The sequence below is a fragment of the Bombina bombina genome, chromosome 5, assembly GCF_027579735.1.
Source record: "Bombina bombina isolate aBomBom1 chromosome 5, aBomBom1.pri, whole genome shotgun sequence".
Taxonomy (NCBI): Eukaryota; Metazoa; Chordata; class Amphibia; order Anura; family Bombinatoridae; genus Bombina; species Bombina bombina.
In genome coordinates this window covers 755,708,998-755,729,759 of record NC_069503.1, presented here as the reverse complement: position 1 = coordinate 755,729,759, position 20,762 = coordinate 755,708,998, and the positions used below count along the sequence as shown (strand labels likewise).

The following is a 20,762-nucleotide window of genomic DNA, read 5'->3' as shown; positions in this document are numbered from 1 at the left end:
CACAATATATATAGTGGGGCAAAAAAGTATTTAGTCAGCCACCAATTGTGCAAGTTCTCCCACTTAAGAAGATGAGAGAGGCCTGTAATTTTCATCATAGGTATACCTCAACTATGAGAGACAAAATGTGGAAACAAATCCAGACAATCACATTGTCTGATTTGGACAGAATTTATTTACATATTATGGTGGAAAATAAGTATTTGGTTACCTACAAACAAGCAAGAGTTCTGGCTCTCACAGACCTGTATCTTCTTCTTTAAGAGGCTCCTCTGTCCTCCATGCATTATCTGTATTAATGGCACCTGTTTGAAATTGTTATCAGTATAAAAGACACTTGTCCACAACCTCAAACAGTCACACTCCAAACTCCACTATGGTGAAGACCAAAGAGCTGTTGAAGGACACCAGAAACAAAATTGTAGACTTGCACCAGGCTGGGAAGACTGAATCTGCAATAGGCAAGCAGCTTGGTGTGAAGAAATCAACTGTGGGAGCAATAATTAGAAAATGGAAGACATACAAGACCACTGATAATCTACCTCGATCTTGGGCTCCACGCAAGATCTCACCCCGTGGGGTCAAAATGATCACAAGAACAGTGAGCAAACATCCAAGAACCACATGGGGGGGCCTAGTGAATGACCTGCAGCGAGTAGGGACCAACGTAACAAAGGCTACCATCAGTAACACACTACGCCGCCAGGGACTCAGATCCTGCAGTGACAGACGTGTCCCCCTGCTGAAGCCAGTACATGTCTGGGCCCATCTGAAGTATGCTAGAGAGTATTTGGATGATCCAGAAGCGGATTGGGAGAATGTCATATGGTCAGATGAAACCAAAGTAGAACTGTTTGGTAGAAACACAACTCGTTGTGTTTGGAGGAGAGAGAATGCTGAGTTGCAACCAAAGAACACCATACCTTCTGTGAAGCATGGGGGTGGCAACATCATGCTTTGGGGCTGTTTCTCAGCAAAGGGAACAGGACGACTGATCCATGTACATGAAAGAATGAATGGGGCCAAGTATCGTGAGATTTTGAGTGCAAACCTCCTTCCATCAGCAAGGGCATTGAAGATGAAACATGGCTGGGTCTTTCAGCATGACAATAATCCCAAACACACCGCCTGGGCAATGGAGTGGCTTCGTAAGAAACATTTCAAGGTCCTGGAGTGGCCTAGCCAGTCTCCAGATCTCAACCCCATAGAAAACCTTTGGAGGGAGTTGAAAGTCCGTGTTGCCCAGCGACAGCCCCAAAACATCACCGCTCTAGAGGAGATCTGCATGCAGGAATGGACCAACATACCAGCAACAGTGTGTGACAACCTTGTGAAGACTTACAGAAAACGTTTGACCTCTGTCATTGCCAACAAAGGATATATAACAAAGTATTGAGATGAACTTTTGATATTGACCAAATACTTATTTTCCACCATAATATGCAAATAAATTCTTTCCAAATCAGACAATGTGATTGTCTGGATTTGATTCCACATTTTGTATCTTATAGTTGAGGTATACCTATAATGAAAATTACAGGCCTCTCTCATCTTCTTAAGTTGGAGAACTTGCACAATTGGTGGCTGACTAAGTTACTTTATATTTAGGTGCTGGGACAATGTAATTCTAAAATTCCTGTCATTTTGATTAAACAGATATGAAAGTCAAAATTAAACTTTTGTGGTTCAGATAGAGCACGCACTTTTTCATTAAATTATATTATCAAATGTAGTTTGTGCTCTTTGAATCCTTTGTTGAAAAGCATGCCTAGCTAGGCTTTGTAGTTCAGTGATGCTGTTTGTAAGGGTTAAACACTTTTAAATGCATGCAGTAGTGCAATAATACAATTCTCAACACATTAGATCTTCTTCTTTTGCATAGTATTGTACCTAATAATAATAATAATAATAATAAAATTAAAAGTTTGCTGTTTATTCATGTGGAATTTGACAAAACCCCACGGCCATAGCCTCTGTAACTGGTTATTTCCACAAACATAAATAAAACTTCACTAGATCTTCAATATTCTTGCTGAGGTCTAAACTTTATATAAATCTTCCATACTTCTCCTTCAGTGTGTTTTTCAGTATACAGCAAGGGGTTTTGTCTTAAAATATTACCATACAGGGAAATATATTTGTATTCTGACCTTTTGACCTCATGTAGATCAAGAATTTGATCCCTAGATTTTCCTTACTTATCTTTTTGAAGCATCTTACCTATAATGGGCAATATTAAACTAAATGCTTGAAAAGGGACACTGAACCCAATTTTTTTTATTTCATGATTCAGATAGAGCATGCAATTTTAAGCAACTTTCTAATTTACTCCTATTAGCAATTTCTTTGTTCTCTTGCTATCTTTATTTGAAAAAGAAGGCATCTAAGCTAAGGAGCCAAACAATTTTTGGTTTAGCACCGTGGGCAGCACTTGTTTATTGGTGGGTGAATTTATCCACTAATCAGCAAGAACAACCCAGGTTGTTCACCAAAAATGGGCCAGCATCTAAACTTACATTATTGCTTTTCAAATAAGGATACCAAGAGAATGAAGAAAATTTGATAATAGGAGTAAACTAGAAAGTTGCTTAAAATTGCATGCTCTATCTGAATCACGAAAGAAAAAAATTGGGTTCAGTGTCCCTTTTAATCCTATTTAGTTTATAATCAGTCTTTCTTTCCAATGGCATGGAGAGTCCATTAATCCATTCATTACTTTTGGGAATTCAGCTCCTGGCCACCCGTAGGAGGCAAAGACACCCCAGCAGAGCTTAAGTATCCCTCCCACTTCCCACAATCCCCCAGTCATTATTTGCCTTTGTACATCAAGGAGGTGTGCGAAGATGGTGTCTGAAGAAAATTAATCCTTTAATGGGTAGTTTCCCTGCAAGCAAGGATTGGGGCTATGCTGTGTCCATGTAATCCTCTTTAGTAATAGTTATGGTGGCTATTAGCTGTTTATGCTAACCCCTATATAGAAAACCAGGGTTGGTTACTCTGGTTTTCTTTCTCTTCGGGTCCCTGTCAGAGGTCGTCTGAGTTTGTAATACCTGAGATGCTGTATCTGCCCTGCAGCTGAACTCCACAGGTAAGTGCTTTCTTTCCTTCTAGGTGAGGATACAACACTTTGGGGGTTAAAATTCCTCATTTAATTTTCAGTGGAGATTGGGGATATATATATATACAATTGTTGTCATAGCTACTGCTATATACAAATAGCGCACAGTGTGAGCGGACTGACATATGAAAATGTCTTTTAAATCAATGTGGCTATCGATTTGTAGACTTAAACATATTACTCCTGTAGGAAAGAAAAACACATTTAGTGAAGAATTAATAGAGCAACAATAACGTCTCTCAACCCAATAGCCACAAGCAGTACAAAAAACATTACTATATAAACTACACATGAGATTTACACATACACAATGAAATATGTATATGCACAATAATCGAGAAACAAGATCACTGGCTTCATAGAACTGCTAATCGAAGAAAAGCAATAATTATTACTATTATGCTAGAGTAAAAATACATTTAAAGATATTTATATATACACAGATATCACTCGAGCCAACAAGGAGTATGTTAGAAACCCAAATCAACAGTGAGACCCCACATCTTCATTGCGATGTTTAGAAAAATATGGAAAGTTTACTATGTTAGAAGATAATGTCAAATCAATAGAAGGGGCTAAAGTCCAAATATGTGTTTAGACCTTTAGGTGCCAACGTGTCAAGGCGATAGATCCATCTGCTCTCTCGTTGTAGAAGTCTTTTGGCACGATTTCCTCCCCTTGTTGGAAGGGGTTCTTGATCAATCGGCATACTACGTATACTTGAAACAGAATGCTTATATTCAATGCAATGCCGGGCTACCGGCTGATCCGATTCACCCTGCTTCAGGGCCTCCCGTATAGCACACCTGTGGTTAGCCATACGTTCACGAAAGGTGGTAACCGTCTTGCCCACGTAAACCTTAGAGCACGGACAGATCAAAATGTATATAATATAGGTGCTGGTGCATGTCAAACGTTGATGGATTTTGAACCTGTAGTTATTGTGTGGATGCTGGAAGGTATCCCCCCTCAACATACCATTACAGGTAACACAGCTTGCACATGGGCAACATCCCTTATTTGTGGATTTCAACCAAGTATCCTTACTATAGTGTGTAATTGGATCAGCCTTAACAAGAATGTCTCTCAGATTCCTCGCTCTGCGATAAGCCATCCTAGGCGCCGCCATCTTTTGAAATGGCAAGGAAGAGTCACTTTCCACCACAGGCCAATGTTTTCTTACAGCCCCAGTAAGATTTTCGCACATAGGGACATATGTTGTGATCATATTCAGTTGTACATTAGACTGTCTGGTCGGAGTATCGATTCCCATGATTGTTTCCGTATGTAGCAATCAATCATGGGAATCGATACTTGTGTATATACATATTTCATTGTGTATGTGTAAATCTCATGTGTAGTTTATATAGTAATGTTTTTTGTACTGCTTGTGGCTATTGGGTTGAGAGACGTTATTGTTGCTCTATTAATTCTTCACTAAATGTGTTTTTCTTTCCTACAGGGGTAATATGTTTAAGTCTACAACTTGATAGCCACATTGATTTAAAAGACATTTTCATATGTCAGTCCGCTCACACTGTGCGCTATTTGTATATAGCAGTAGTTATGACAACCATTGAGTTCTCTTGCGTGTAGGGTTTGGTTGCTCATGTGCAGTAGTGAAAGCTGACATGACATGGATTATGCTACCGCAGCCTTCCGCATTTGCTATGGTCTGTTGCTATGGGTACGGCGTTAATTACGGCGTGACGTGTACCACGTCTCTACGTGCTGATGCCACAGACCACTTTGAACGCGCATCTGAAGGTTTGGCAGTAAATTTGTTTTTTTCAATGTATATAAGGAATGCCAGTTTTTACGTGTGTTAGGTGGTTTAGGTGCTAGGTTACATTTAGCAAGGTGACATTTGACAAAGGCACATGTTATGTGCCGAAACGTTATGTCTGTTTAATATTTGGAATAAAAGGATGTTTTATTAAGTCCAGTGAGTGCCTGCTTCTTTTTTGGATATTATATATATATATATATATATATATATATATATATATCTTAATTTTGGGGATATTTTTTAGGCAACAGAAGCAGGGTACTGTACTCCTTCTTTTTTTTTTTTGAGAGAGATCAGTGGTGTCATAATGGTGCCTAAATTCCCTATTGGGGGGGTATGAGATAAGTTATATATCCTGGGACCAGGATATTTTTATGGCCCATGAGCAGTTAGGGGTTTAAGGCTCCCTGTTTGCCTTAGAGTAAGACCCTCCACTGAGAGAAAGGGAATCTGTGGCAACGTGTTTAATATTTAGCCATCTGGGAATCCTAGAGCCTCTTAGGGGGTTAATTGTTTTTTCCCTTACAGTTAAAGCTCTGAGGCATCGGTTTTGGGTAGGGGTTTTTCTTTCCTAAGATATGGTGAGTCCACGGCGTCCTCAATTACTGTTGGGAATAAAACTCCTGGCCAGCAGGAGGAGGCAAAGAGCACCACAGCTAAGCTGTTAAGTATCACTCCCCTTCCCACAAACCCCAGTCATTCTCTTTGCCTTCGGTGCAAGGAGGAGGTGAAGTTTTGGTGTCTGAAGAAGATTTAAGTTATTTCACTTCAATCAAGATTTTATTATTTTGAAAGCCAGAGTAGGTTTGCTCTGATCTTTTCTTTCAAGATTGGGTTTAGCTGTACTCCTCTTCAGTAGGGCAGTGGGGGCTTTTAAGCAGTTAGGAAATTGCAGTGAGGTCCACCCCACACGTTCCTAACGTTGCTGCCCCTGTATAGAAAGCCAGAGTAGGTTTACTCTGTCCTTTTTTTCTTTTTTTTTTTTTTAACAGGTCTCTGAGGAGCACCTTCCTCTCATGTCGGGTGAGCTGTCTTCCTGCCAGACAGCTAAAGGTGCAGGTAAGTGCCTTTAGTGTTCTGAGGCTCGGAGGCTGGCACGGAAGGGGTTAAAAGCTCTATGCACTTAATGTGGGACACAAATCCTTTATAAAGGATGTTTAATGGCAGGGAGCAGGCACTGATCTTGTGATTAAACTGAGGCAGGGATTATTACTTTTTTAATGGAATTTTAAAAGTTTCCCCTTTTTTATCTATCATGGGCTGGGCTGTATGTTGCGCTAAGCGTGCTTGAGACATAATTGCTCTGTTGAGATCCTGACAGTGGAATAGTCACTCTCTGTGTTCGGCTTAGAGCGGTTTACAATGCTTATGCATATCTGTGTTAGTGTCCTAAAGTATTTAAAACTGACGGGGATGTTTTTACAGTAGAGTATGCTTCACAACTCTTGAATGCAGCACAAAGATATATACTGTCTGACTTATTGATGAGACACACGTTGTAAGCGCTTTGCAATTGTGCTTTTCTCTAACATCTGGTGCCCTGTGGATTTCGTCATTTCATTTTCAGGGAGAAGAAGCGCGCGCTTTCTCTCTGGGCTCTGTTTGCTTTGGTGTGTCACGTGACAACTTCTCCGCTTTCATTTTTTAGCGGAGCGGCTTTCTGTTGAATTTATTTCACGCTGTTGCTTGTTGATTTTCGGCAGGGAAGTTCTGCCATTTTTTACTGAGTTAAGCAGTTTTCTTGGAGAACCTGAGCGACATGCTGATACTGTGCATGACAGAGTAAAAACATGCTGAGCTGAGCTCTTTAAGGGTTCTAGGACTGTTTAATAAATGCATGCGTTAATCGTTTCTAAATCCACTTTGTGAATTGTTACCAGTGTACTGTTCTTAAAGGGACAGTAAATAGTAATTTTTTTAATAGAATATTTTCATATTAAAGGTCCTCTGTAATACAGTGGATAAGTGTCTCTTATCACCAGTTTAACATATTTGTGATGTATTGTGGCAAAAATGTAAGTTTGTCTTCAATTATGTGCTGCATGCTTAGCTTGGATCTCAGTTTATGGAGATCTCTCAGCCCTATGTCTCTCAGGATGAAGCGGTTCTGGCAATGCCACAGCTTTTTCCTTGACTGTCTCAAGCCTTAATGGCGTCACATGCAGTGCCCTGCAATTCCTCTGTCTCCTGGCGGATCTTATTTGCCTGTAGATATTGCTGCCCAGGTATTTCTTTCATTTAATTGGCAAGAGTCCATGAGCTAGTGACGTATGGGATATACAATCCTACCAGGAGGAGCAAAGTTTCCCAAACCTCAAAATGCCTATAAATACACCCCTCACCCACCCACAATTCAGTTTTACAAACTTTGCCTCCTATGGAGGTGGTGAAGTAAGTTTGTGCTAAGATTTCTACGTTGACATGCGCTTGTTGAAGCCCGATTCCTCTAAGAGTACAGCGAATGTCAGAGGGATGTGAAGGGGAGTATCATTTATTGAATGAAATGATTTCCCTAACGGGGGCCTATTTCATAGGTTCTCTGTTATCGGTCGTAGAGATTCATCTCCTACCTCCCTTTTCAGATCGACGATATACTCTCATATACCATTACCTCTACTGATAACTGTTTCAGTACTGGTTTGGCTATCTGCTATATGTGGATGGGTGTCTTTCGGTAAGTATGTTTTTAATTACTTAAGACACCCCAGCTATGGTTTGGCACTTTTATATAAAGTTCTAAATATATGTACAGGTAGTCCCCAGGTTACGAACAAGATAGGTTCTGTAGGTTTGTTCTTAAGTTGAATTTGTATGTAAGTTGGAACAGGCACTTTATTTAGGTGAAACTCTAGCCAAACATTTTTTTAGTTTTGGAAAGCATGGGGAAAAGTTTGTTTTGCTATCTGTGCCCCTGTTTAGAAAATTTCACATCACTTTCTGTCCTTGTGACAATTGGATTTTGAGTATTTTGGTTTATCCTGTAAAGGATTGGCAATAAAGCTCTATTTTCTCTGTAAGTATGAGTTGTACTTAAGTCGGATGTCTGTAACCCGGGGACTGCCTGTATTGTACTTATATTTGCCATGAGTCAGGTTCATGTATTTTCTTCTGCAGACTGTCAGTTTCATATTTGGGAAAAATAAACATTTCTCCAACATAGGTGTGTCCGGTCCACGGCGTCATCCTTACTTGTGGGATATTCTCCTCCCCAACAGGAAATGGCAAAGAGCCCAGCAAAGCTGGTCACATGATCCCTCCTAGGCTCCGCCTTCCCCAGTCATTCTCTTTGCCGTTGTACAGGCAACATCTCCACGGAGATGGCTTAGAGTTTTTTAGTGTTTAACTTTTAAGGCTTTAAGACACTGTGGTGAAATTTTGGTGAATTTTGAACAATTCCTTCATACTTTTTCACAATTGCAGTAATAAAGTGTGTTCAGTTTAAAATTTAAAGTGACAGTAACGGTTTAATTTTAAAACGTTTTTTGTACTTTGTTATCAAGTTTATGCCTGTTTAACATGTCTGAACTACCAGATAGACTGTGTTCTGAATGTGGGCAAGCCAAGGTTCCTTCTCATTTAAATAGATGTGATTTATGTGACACAAAATTTAGAGAAAATGATGCTCAAGATGATTCCTCAAGTGAGGGGAGTAAGCATGGTACTGCATCATCCCCTCCTTCGTCTACACCAGTCTTGCCCACACAGGAGGCCCCTAGTACATCTAGTGCGCCAATACTCCTTACTATGCAACAATTAACGGCTGTAATGGATAATTCTATCAAAAACATTTTAGCCAAAATGCCCACTTATCAGCGAAAGCGCGACTGCTCTGTTTTAGAAAATACTGAAGAGCATGAGGACGCTGATGATATTGGTTCTGAAGTGCCCCTACACCAGTCTGAGGGGGCCAGGGAGGTTTTGTCTGAGGGAGAAATTTCAGATTCAGGGAAAATTTCTCAACAAGCTGAACCTGATGTGATTACATTTAAATTTAAATTGGAACATCTCCGCGCTCTGCTTAAGGAGGTGTTATCTACTCTGGATGATTGTGAGAATTTGGTCATTCCAGAGAAACTATGTAAAATGGACAAGTTCCTAGAGGTCCCGGGGCCCCCCGAATCTTTTCCTATACCCAAGCGGGTGGCGGACATTGTAAATAAAGAATGGGAAAGGCCCGGTATACCTTTCGTCCCTCCCCCCATATTTAAAAAATTGTTTCCTATGGTCGACCCCAGAAAGGACTTATGGCAGACAGTCCCCAAGGTCGAGGGGGCGGTTTCTACTCTAAACAAACGCACCACTATACCCATAGAAGATAGTTGTGCTTTCAAAGATCCTATGGATAAAAAATTAGGTTTGCTTAAAAAGATGTTTGTTCAGCAAGGTTACCTTCTACAACCAATTTCATGCATTGTTCCTGTCACTACAGCAGCGTGTTTCTGGTTCGATGAACTAGAAAAGGCGCTCAATAATAATTCTTCTTCTTATGAGGAGATTATGGACAGAATTCATGCTCTCAAATTGGCTAATTCTTTCACCCTAGACGCCACTTTGCAATTGGCTAGGTTAGCGGCGAAAAATTCTGGTTTTGCTATTGTGGCGCGCAGAGCGCTTTGGCTAAAATCTTGGTCAGCGGATGCGTCTTCCAAGAACAAATTGCTTAACATTCCTTTCAAGGGGAAAACGCTGTTTGGCCCTGACTTGAAAGAGATTATCTCTGATATCACTGGGGGCAAGGGCCACGCCCTTCCTCAGGATAGGTCTTTCAAAGCCAAAAATAAACCTAATTTTCGTCCCTTTCGCAGAAACGGACCAGCCCCAAGTGCTACGTCCTCTAAGCAAGAGGGTAATACTTCTCAAGCCAAGCCAGCCTGGAGGCCAATGCAAGGCTGGAACAAAGGAAAGCAGGCCAAGAAACCTGCCACTGCTACCAAGACAGCATGAGATGTTGGCCCCCGATCCGGGACCGGATCTGGTGGGGGGCAGACTCTCTCTCTTCGCTCAGGCTTGGGCAAGAGATGTTCTGGATCCTTGGGCACTAGAAATAGTCTCCCAAGGTTATCTTCTGGAATTCAAGGGGCTTCCCCCAAAGGGGAGGTTCCACAGGTCTCAATTGTCTTCAGACCACATAAAAAAACAGGCATTCTTACATTGTGTAGAAGACCTGTTAAAAATGGGAGTGATTTATCCTGTTTCATTAGGAGAACAAGGGATGGGGTTCTACTCCAATCTGTTCGTAGTTCCCAAAAAAGAGGGAACATTCAGACCAATCTTAGATCTCAAGATCCTAAACAAGTTTCTCAAGGTTCCATCGTTCAAAATGGAAACCATTCGAACAATTCTTCCTTCCATCCAGGAAGGTCAATTCATGACCACGGTGGATTTAAAGGATGCGTATCTACATATTCCTATCCACAAGGAACATCATCGGTTCATAAGGTTCGCATTCCTGGACAAGCATTACCAGTTTGTGGCGCTTCCGTTCGGATTAGCCACTGCTCCAAGAATTTTCACAAAGGTACTAGGGTCCCTTCTAGCGGTGCTAAGACCAAGGGGCATTGCAGTAGTACCTTACTTGGACGACATTCTGATTCAAGCGTCGTCCCTTCCACAAGCAAAGGCTCACACGGACGTTGTCCTGGCCTTTCTCAGATCTCACGGGTGGAAAGTGAACGTAGAAAAAAGTTCGCTATCTCCGTCAACAAGGGTTCCCTTCTTGGGAACAATAATAGACTCCTTAGAAATGAGGATTTTTCTGACAGAGGCCAGAAAATCAAAACTTCTAAACTCTTGTCAAATACTTCATTCTGTTCCTCTTCCTTCCATAGCGCAGTGCATGGAAGTAATAGGTTTGATGGTAGCGGCAATGGACGTAGTTCCTTTTGCGCGAATTCATCTAAGACCATTACAACTGTGCATGCTCAGTCAGTGGAATGGGGACTATACAGACTTGTCTCCGACGATACAAGTAGATCAGAGGACCAGAGATTCACTCCGTTGGTGGCTGTCCCTGGACAACCTGTCACAGGGGATGAGCTTCCGCAGACCAGAGTGGGTCATTGTCACGACCGACGCCAGTCTGGTGGGCTGGGGCGCGGTCTGGGGACCCCTGAAAGCTCAGGGTCTTTGGTCTCGGGAAGAATCTTTTCTCCCGATAAATATTCTGGAACTGAGAGCGATATTCAATGCTCTCAAGGCTTGGCCTCAGCTAGCAAAGGCCAAGTTAATACGGTTTCAATCAGACAACATGACGACTGTTGCGTACATCAACCATCAGGGGAGAACAAGGAGTTCCCTGGCGATGGAAGAAGTGACCAAAATCATCCAATGGGCGGAGACTCACTCCTGCCACTTGTCTGCAATCCACATCCCAGGAGTGGAAAATTGGGAAGCGGATTTTCTGAGTCGTCAGACATTTCATCCGGGGGAGTGGGAACTCCATCCGGAAATCTTTGCCCAAATTACTCAATTGTGGGGCATACCAGACATGGATCTGATGGCCTCTCGTCAGAACTTCAAGGTTCCTTGCTACGGGTCCAGATCCAGGGATCCCAAGGCGACTCTAGTAGATGCACTAGTAGCACCTTGGACTTTCAAACTAGCTTATGTATTCCCGCCGTTTCCTCTCATCCCCAGGCTGGTAGCCAGGATCAATCAGGAGAGGGCCTCGGTGATCTTGATAGCTCCTGCGTGGCCACGCAGGACTTGGTATGCAGACCTGGTGAATATGTCATCGGCTCCACCATGGAAGCTACCTTTGAGACGAGACCTTCTTGTTCAAGGTCCGTTCGAACATCCGAATCTGGTCTCACTCCAACTGACTGCTTGGAGATTGAACGCTTGATCTTATCAAAGCGAGGGTTCTCAGATTCTGTCATTGATACTCTTGTTCAGGCCAGAAAGCCTGTAACTAGAAAAATCTACCACAAAATATGGAAAAAATATATCTGTTGGTGTGAATCTAAAGGATTCCCTTGGGACAAGGTAAAAATTCCTAAGATTCTATCCTTTCTTCAAGAAGGTTTGGAGAAAGGATTATCTGCAAGTTCTTTGAAGGGACAGATTTCTGCCTTGTCTGTGTTACTTCACAAAAAGCTGGCAGCTGTGCCAGATGTTCAAGCCTTTGTTCAGGCTCTGGTTAGAATCAAGCCTGTTTACAAACCTTTGACTCCTCCTTGGAGTCTCAATTTAGTTCTTTCAGTTCTTCAGGGGGTTCCGTTTGAACCCTTACATTCCGTTGATATTAAGTTATTATCTTGGAAAGTTTTGTTTCTGGTTGCAATTTCTTCTGCTAGAAGAGTTTCAGAATTATCTGCTCTGCAGTGTTCTCCCCCTTATCTGGTGTTCCATGCAGATAAGGTGGTTTTACGTACTAAACCTGGTTTTCTTCCGAAAGTTGTTTCTAACAAAAACATTAACCAGGAGATAGTCGTGCCTTCTTTGTGTCCGAATCCAGTTTCAAAGAAGGAACGTTTGTTGCACAATTTGGATGTAGTTCGTGCTCTAAAATTCTATTTAGATGCAACAAAGGATTTTAGACAAACATCTTCTTTGTTTGTTGTATATTCTGGTAAAAGGAGAGGTCAAAAAGCAACTTCTACCTCTCTCTCTTTTTGGATTAAAAGCATCATCAGATTGGCTTACGAGACTGCCGGACGGCAGCCTCCTGAAAGAATCACAGCTCATTCCACTAGGGCTGTGGCTTCCACATGGGCCTTCAAGAACGAGGCTTCTGTTGATCAGATATGTAAGGCAGCGACTTGGTCTTCACTGCACACTTTTACTAAATTTTACAAATTTGATACTTTTGCTTCTTCTGAGGCTATTTTTGGGAGAAAGGTTTTGCAAGCCGTGGTGCCTTCCATCTAGGTGACCTGATTTGCTCCCTCCCTTCATCCGTGTCCTAAAGCTTTGGTATTGGTTCCCACAAGTAAGGATGACGCCGTGGACCGGACACACCTATGTTGGAGAAAACAGAATTTATGTTTACCTGATAAATTACTTTCTCCAACGGTGTGTCCGGTCCACGGCCCGCCCTGGTTTTTTTAATCAGGTCTGATAATTTATTTTCTTTAACTACAGTCACCACGGTATCATATGATTTCTCCTATGCAAATTTTCCTCCTTTACGTCGGTCGAATGACTGGGGAAGGCGGAGCCTAGGAGGGATCATGTGACCAGCTTTGCTGGGCTCTTTGCCATTTCCTGTTGGGGAGGAGAATATCCCACAAGTAAGGATGACGCCGTGGACCGGACACACCGTTGGAGAAAGTAATTTATCAGGTAAACATAAATTCTGGTTTTAAGAAATATTTTTCTTACCTGGGGTTTAGTCTTTTTCTCTAATTGACTACTTTTCTTTTGCAAGATGTACCGAGTCCACGGTTTCATCCTTACTTGTGGGATATTATCCTTCCTAACAGGAAGTGGCAAAGAGAGCACCCACAACAGAGCTGTCTATATAGCTCCCCCCTTAACTCCACCCCCCAATCATTCTCTTTGCCGGCTCTAAGCAGGAAGGGTAAAGTGAAAGAGGTGATAAACTGTTAGTTTTTATTTTTCTTCAAGCAGGAGTTTATTTCTCCAACATAGGTGTGTCCGGTCCACGGCGTCATCCTTACTTGTGGGATATTCTCTTCCCCAACAGGAAATGGCAAAGAGCCCAGCAAAGCTGGTCACATGATCCCTCCTAGGCTCCGCCTACCCCAGTCATTCTCTTTGCCGTTGTACAGGCAACATCTCCACGGAGATGGCTTAGAGTTTTTTAGTGTTTAACTGTAGTTTTTCATTATTCAATCAAGAGTTTGTTATTTTCAAATAGTGCTGGTACGTACTATTTACTCAGAAACAGAAAAGAGATGAAGAATTCTGTTTGTATGAGGAAAATGATTTTAGCAACCGTAACTAAAATCCATGGCTGTTCCACACAGGACTGTTGAGAGCAATTAACTTCAGTTGGGGGAACAGTTTGCAGTCCTTTGCTGCTTGAGGTATGACACATTCTAACAAGACGATGTAATGCTGGAAGCTGTCATTTTCCCTATGGGATCCGGTAAGCCATGTTTATTACGATTGTAAATAAGGGCTTCACAAGGGCTTATTTAGACTGTAGACTTTTTTTGGGCTAAATCGATTGATATTAACACTTATTTAGCCTTGAGGAATCATTTATTCTGGGTATTTTGATATAATAATATCGGCAGGCACTGTTTTAGACACCTTATTCTTTAGGGGCTTTCCCAAAGCATAGGCAGAGTCTCATTTTCGCGCCGGTGTTGCGCACTTGTTTTTGAGAGGCATGGCATGCAGTCGCATGTGAGAGGAGCTCTGATACTTATAAAAGACTTCTGAAGGCGTCATTTGGTATCGTATTCCCCTTTGGGTTTGGTTGGGTCTCAGCAAAGCAGATACCAGGGACTGTAAAGGGGTTAAAGCTTAAAACGGCTCCGGTTCCGTTATTTTAAGGGTTAAAGCTTCCAAAATTGGTGTGCAATATTTTCAAGGCTTTAAGACACTGTGGTGAAAGTTTGGTGAATTTTGAACAATTCCTTCATGTTTTTTCGCAATTGCAGTAATAAAGTGTGTTCAGTTTAAAATTTAAAGTGACAGTAACGGTTTTATTTTAAAACGTTTTTTGTACTTTCTTATCAAGTTTATGCCTGTTTAACATGTCTGAACTACCAGATAGACTGTGTTCTGAATGTGGGGAAGCCAGAATTCCTATTCATTTAAATAAATGTGATTTATGTGATAATGACAATGATGCCCAAGATGATTCCTCAAGTGAGGGGAGTAAGCATGGTACTGCATCATTCCCTCCTTCGTCTACACGAGTCTTGCCCACTCAGGAGGCCCCTAGTACATCTAGCGCGCCAATACTCCTTACTATGCAACAATTAACGGCTGTAATGGATAATTCTGTCAAAAACATTTTAGCCAAAATGAACCCTTGTCAGCGTAAGCGTGGATGCTCTGTTTTAGTTACTGAAGAGCATGACGACGCTGATATTAATATCTCTGAAGGGCCCCTAACCCAATCTGAGGGGGCCAGGGAGGTTTTGTCTGAGGGAGAAATTACTGATTTAGGGAACATTTCTCAGCAGGCTGAATCTGATGTGATTACATTTAAATTTAAATTGGAACATCTCCGCATTTTGCTTAAGGAGGTATTATCCACTCTGGATGATTGTGAAAATTTGGTCATCCCAGAGAAACTATGTAAAATGGACAAGTTCCTAGAGGTGCCGGGGCTCCCAGAAGCTTTTCCTATACCCAAGCGGGTGGCGGACATTGTTAATAAAGAATGGGAAAGGCCCGGTATTCCTTTCGTCCCTCCCCCCATATTTAAAAAATTGTTTCCTATGGTCGACCCCAGAAAGGACTTATGGCAGTCAGTCCCCAAGGTCGAGGGAGCGGTTTCTACTTTAAACAAACGCACCACTATTCCCATAGAGGATAGTTGTGCTTTCAAAGATCCTATGGATAAAAAATTAGAAGGTTTGCTTAAAAAGATGTTTGTTCAGCAGGGTTACCTTCTACAACCCATTTCATGCATTGTCCCTGTCACTACAGCCGCATATTTCTGGTTTGATGAACTGATTAAGGTGCTCGATAGTGACTCTCCTCCTTATGAGGAGATTATGGACAGAATCAATGCTCTCAAATTGGCTAATTCTTTCACTCTAGACGCCTCTTTGCAATTGGCTAAGTTAGCGGCTAAGAATTCTGGGTTTGCTATTGTGGCGCGCAGAGCGCTTTGGTTGAAATCTTGGTCGGCTGATGCGTCTTCCAAGAACAAGCTACTAAACATTCCTTTCAAGGGGAAAACGCTGTTTGGTCCTGACTTGAAAGAGATTATCTCTGATATCACTGGGGGTAAGGGCCACGCCCTTCCTCAGGATCGGCCTTTCAAGGCAAAAAATAGACCTAATTTTCGTCCCTTTCGTAAAAACGGACCAGCCCAAGGTGCTACGTCCTCTAAGCAAGAGGGTAATACTTCTCAGGCCAAGCCAGCTTGGAGACCAATGCAAGGCTGGAACAAGGGAAAGCAGGCCAAGAAACCTGCCACTGCTACCAAGACAGCATGAAATATTGGCCCCCGATCCGGGACCGGATCTGGTGGGGGGCAGACTCTCTCTCTTCGCTCAGGCTTGGGCAAGAGATGTTCTGGATCCTTGGGCGCTAGAAATAGTCTCCCAGGGTTATCTTCTGGAATTCAAGGGACTTCCCCCAAGGGGGAGGTTCCACAGGTCTCAGTTGTCTTCAGACCACATAAAAAGACAGGCGTTCTTACATTGTGTAGAAGACCTGTTAAAAATGGGAGTGATTCATCCTGTTCCATTAAGAGAACAAGGGATGGGGTTCTACTCCAATCTGTTCATAGTTCCCAAAAAAGAGGGAACGTTCAGACCAATCCTAGATCTCAAGATCTTAAACAAATTTCTCAAGGTCCCATCGTTCAAGATGGAAACCATTCGAACTATCCTTCCTTCCATCCAGGAAGGTCAATTCATGACCACGGTGGATTTAAAGGATGCGTATCTACATATTCCTATCCACAAGGAACATCATCGATTCCTAAGGTTTGCATTCCTGGACAAACATTACCAGTTCGTGGCGCTTCCTTTCGGATTAGCCACTGCTCCAAGGATTTTCACAAAGGTACTAGGGTCCCTTCTAGCGGTGCTAAGACCAAGGGGCATTGCAGTAGTACCCTACCTGGACGACATTCTGATTCAAGCGTCGTCCCTCCCTCGAGCAAAGGCTCACACGGACATCGTCCTGGCCTTTCTCAGATCTCACGGCTGGAAAGTGAACGTGGAAAAGAGTTCTCTATCCCCGTCAACAAGGGTTCCCTTCTTGGGAACAATTATAGATTCCTCAGAAATGAGGATTTTTCTAACAGAGGCCAGAATAACAAAGCTTCTGGACTCTTGTCGGATACTTCATTCCGTTCCTCTTCCTTCCGTAGCTCAGTGCATGGAAGTGATCGGGTTGATGGTAGCGGCAATGGACATAGTTCCTTTTGCGCGCATTCATCTAAGACCATTACAACTGTGCATGCTCAGTCAGTGGAATGGGGACTATACAGACTTGTCTCCAAAGATACAAGTAAATCAGAGGACCAGAGACTCACTCCGTTGGTGGCTGTCCCTGGACAACCTGTCACAAGGGATGACATTCCGCAGACCAGAGTGGGTCATTGTCACGACCGACGCCAGTCTGACGGGCTGGGGCGCGGTCTGGGGATCCCTGAAAGCTCAGGGTCTTTGGTCTCGGGAAGAATCTCTTCTACCGATAAATATTCTGGAACTGAGAGCGATATTCAATGCTCTCAAGGCTTGGCCTCAGCTAGCGAGGACCAAGTTCATACGGTTTCAATCAGACAACATGACGACTGTTGCGTACATCAACCATCAGGGGGGAACAAGGAGTTCCCTAGCAATGGAGGAAGTGACCAAGATTATTCTATGGGCGGAGTCTCACTCCTGCCACCTGTCTGCTATCCACATCCCGGGAGTGGAAAATTGGGAAGCGGATTTTCTGAGTCGTCAGACATTGCATCCGGGGGAGTGGGAACTCCATCCGGAAATCTTTGCCCTAGTCACTCAGCTGTGGGGCATTCCAGACATGGATCTAATGGCCTCTCGTCAGAACTTCAAAGTTCCCTGTTACGGGTCCAGATCCAGGGATCCCAAGGCGGCCCTAGTGGATGCACTAGTAGCACCTTGGACCTTCAAACTAGCTTATGTGTTTCCGCCGTTTCCTCTCATTCCCAGGCTGGTAGCCAGGATCAATCAGGAGAGGGCGTCGGTGATCTTGATAGCTCCTGCGTGGCCACGCAGGACTTGGTATGCAGATCTGGTGAATATGTCATCGGCTCCACCTTGGAAGCTACCTTTGCGACGAGACCTTCTTGTTCAGGGTCCGTTCGAACATCCGAATCTGGTTTCACTCCAGCTGACTGCCTGGAGATTGAACGCTTGATTTTATCGAAGCGAGGTTTCTCAGATTCTGTTATCGATACTCTTGTTCAGGCCAGAAAGCCTGTAACTAGAAAGATTTACCACAAAATTTGGAAAAAATATATCTGTTGGTGTGAATCTAAAGGATTCCCTTGGGACAAGGTTAAGATTCCTAGGATTCTATCCTTCCTTCAAGAAGGATTGGAAAAAGGATTAGCGGCAAGTTCCCTGAAGGGACAGATTTCTGCCTTGTCGGTGTTACTTCACAAAAAGCTGGCAGCTGTGCCAGATGTTCAAGTCTTTGTTCAGGCTTTGGTTAGAATTAAGCCTGTTTACAAACCTTTGACTCCTCCTTGGAGTCTCAATTTAGTTCTTTCAGTTCTTCAGGGGGTTCCGTTTGAACCCTTACATTCCGTTGATATTAAGTTATTATCTTGGAAAGTTTTGTTTTTAGTTGCAATTTCTTCTGCTAGAAGAGTTTCAGAATTATCTGCTCTGCAGTGTTCCCCTCCTTATCTGGTGTTCCATGCAGATAAGGTGGTTTTACGTACTAAACCTGGTTTTCTTCCGAAAGTTGTTTCTAACAAAAACATTAACCAGGAGATTATCGTGCCTTCTCTGTGTCCGAAACCAGTTTCAAAGAAGGAACGTTTGTTGCACAATTTGGATGTTGTTCGCGCTCTAAAATTCTATTTAGATGCTACAAAGGATTTTAGACAAACATCTTCCTTGTTTGTTGTTTATTCAGGTAAAAGGAGAGGTCAAAAAGCAACTTCTACCTCTCTCTCTTTTTGGATTAAAAGCATCATCAGATTGGCTTACGAGACTGCCGGACGGCAGCCTCCCGAAAGAATCACAGCTCATTCCACTAGGGCTGTGGCTTCCACATGGGCCTTCAAGAACGAGGCTTCTGTTGATCAGATATGTAGGGCAGCGACTTGGTCTTCACTGCACACTTTTACCAAATTTTACAAGTTTGATACTTTTGCTTCTTCTGAGGCTATTTTTGGGAGAAAGGTTTTGCAAGCCGTGGTGCCTTCCATTTAGGTGACCTGATTTGCTCCCTCCCTTCATCCGTGTCCTAAAGCTTTGGTATTGGTTCCCACAAGTAAGGATGACGCCGTGGACCGGACACACCTATGTTGGAGAAAACAGAATTTATGTTTACCTGATAAATTTCTTTCTCCAACGGTGTGTCCGGTCCACGGCCCGCCCTGGTTTTTTTAATCAGGTCTGATAATTTATTTTCTTTAACTACAGTCACCACGGTACCATATGGTTTCTCCTATGCTAATATTCCTCCTTAACGTCGGTCGAATGACTGGGGTAGGCGGAGCCTAGGAGGGATCATGTGACCAGCTTTGCTGGGCTCTTTGCCATTTCCTGTTGGGGAAGAGAATATCCCACAAGTAAGGATGACGCCGTGGACCGGACACACCGTTGGAGAAAGAAATTTATCAGGTAAACATAAATTCTGTTTTTTAAATGGCTAAGCTTGCATAAAGGGCTATGGTTGACACTCAGTTTGAATGATATATAGCAAACGGTTGTGTGTTCTGGGAGTGCTGTTAATAATACTTTAAGGGACAACTGTATTGAGGGTACACTTGGCTTTTTGGGTTTTTTAGAACCCACATGGCTGGTAAAACGCTTGGTGTGTTTTTTTGGAGGCCTTAGTAACATCGAATGAGATGGGCGGGGCCTATTTTCGCGCCTCAGTTGCGCAGTTGTTTTCTCTAGACAAGCAGCAAGCTACAACACCGGAGGGTCCTGGTGAACCTCTTGGGCCAAATCGAAGCTTTATCCCCACATTACCAATCCCTAAGGGCAGGTAGGCGCCACAGCAGAGCTGTGGCAAGGTGCTGACAGGGGGTTTGCCGGTTTTTGGCACTTTGTCAATCCGGTTTCCATATTTGGGGGTTAATTGTTTAAATTGCTTGTGGTGCAATCTTACTAAAGCTTATTGATTCTACTTTAAAGATTTCGGAAAATTTGAGGTAATTTTAAGCAGTTTTGCAGTTTGTGTATGCCTTTTTTCTCTTAAAGGCACAGTACCGTTTTTTTATCATTGTTGTTTTTTCATCGAATAAAGTGTTTTCCAAGCTTGCTTGTCTCATTACTAGCCTGGTAAACATGTCTGACATTGAGGAAACTCATTGCTCAATATGTTTAGAAGCCATTGTGGAACCCCCTCTTAGAATGTGTCCCACATGTACTGATATGTCTATAAATTGCAAACAACATATTTTGACTTATAAGAGTTTGGTACTGAATGATTCTCAGACAGAAGGAAATCAGGTTTTGCCATCTAGTTCTCCTCAAGTGTCACAACCAGTAACGCCTGCACAAGTGACACCAAGTACCTCTAGTGCGTCTAATTCTTTCACCTTGCAAGATATGGCCTCAGTTATGAATACTACCCTCAGAGGTTTTATCTAAACTGCCTGGGTTGCAAGGGAAGCGCAGTAGCTCTGGGTTAAGAACAAATGCTGAGCCTTCTGACACTTTAGTAGCCGTATCCGATGTACCCTCACAATGTTCAGAGGTAGGGATGAGGGATTTGCTATCTGAGGGAGAGATTTCTGATTCAGGAAAGATGTTCCCTCAGACAGATTCAGATATGACGGCATTTAAATTTAAGCTAGAACACCTCCGCTTATTTCTCAGGGAGGTTTTAGCGACTCTTGATGATTGTGACCCTATTGTAGTTCCAGAGAAATTGTGTAAAATGGACAAATATTTAGAGATTCCTGTTTACACTGATGTTTTTCAGGTCCCTAAGAGTATTTCGGACATTGTTACTAAGGAGTGGGATAGACCAGGTATTCCGTTCGCTCCCCCTCCTATTTTTAAGATGTTTCCCATATCCGAGACCATGCGGGACTCGTGG

At 42.8% G+C, this 20,762-nt stretch overlaps 1 protein-coding gene across 1 annotated transcript in view; it reads left to right on the top strand.

Annotated features, from left to right (window-relative positions):
• Nucleotides 1–20,762, top strand: part of CTDP1 (CTD phosphatase subunit 1) — a 750,130-nt gene that overhangs the window by 115,418 nt on the left and 613,950 nt on the right. The window contains exon 5 of the mRNA XM_053715845.1: nt 5,900–5,930. Coding sequence (XP_053571820.1) covers nt 5,900–5,930 — 31 coding nt within the window. The remainder of the gene's footprint in view (nt 1–5,899; nt 5,931–20,762) is intronic.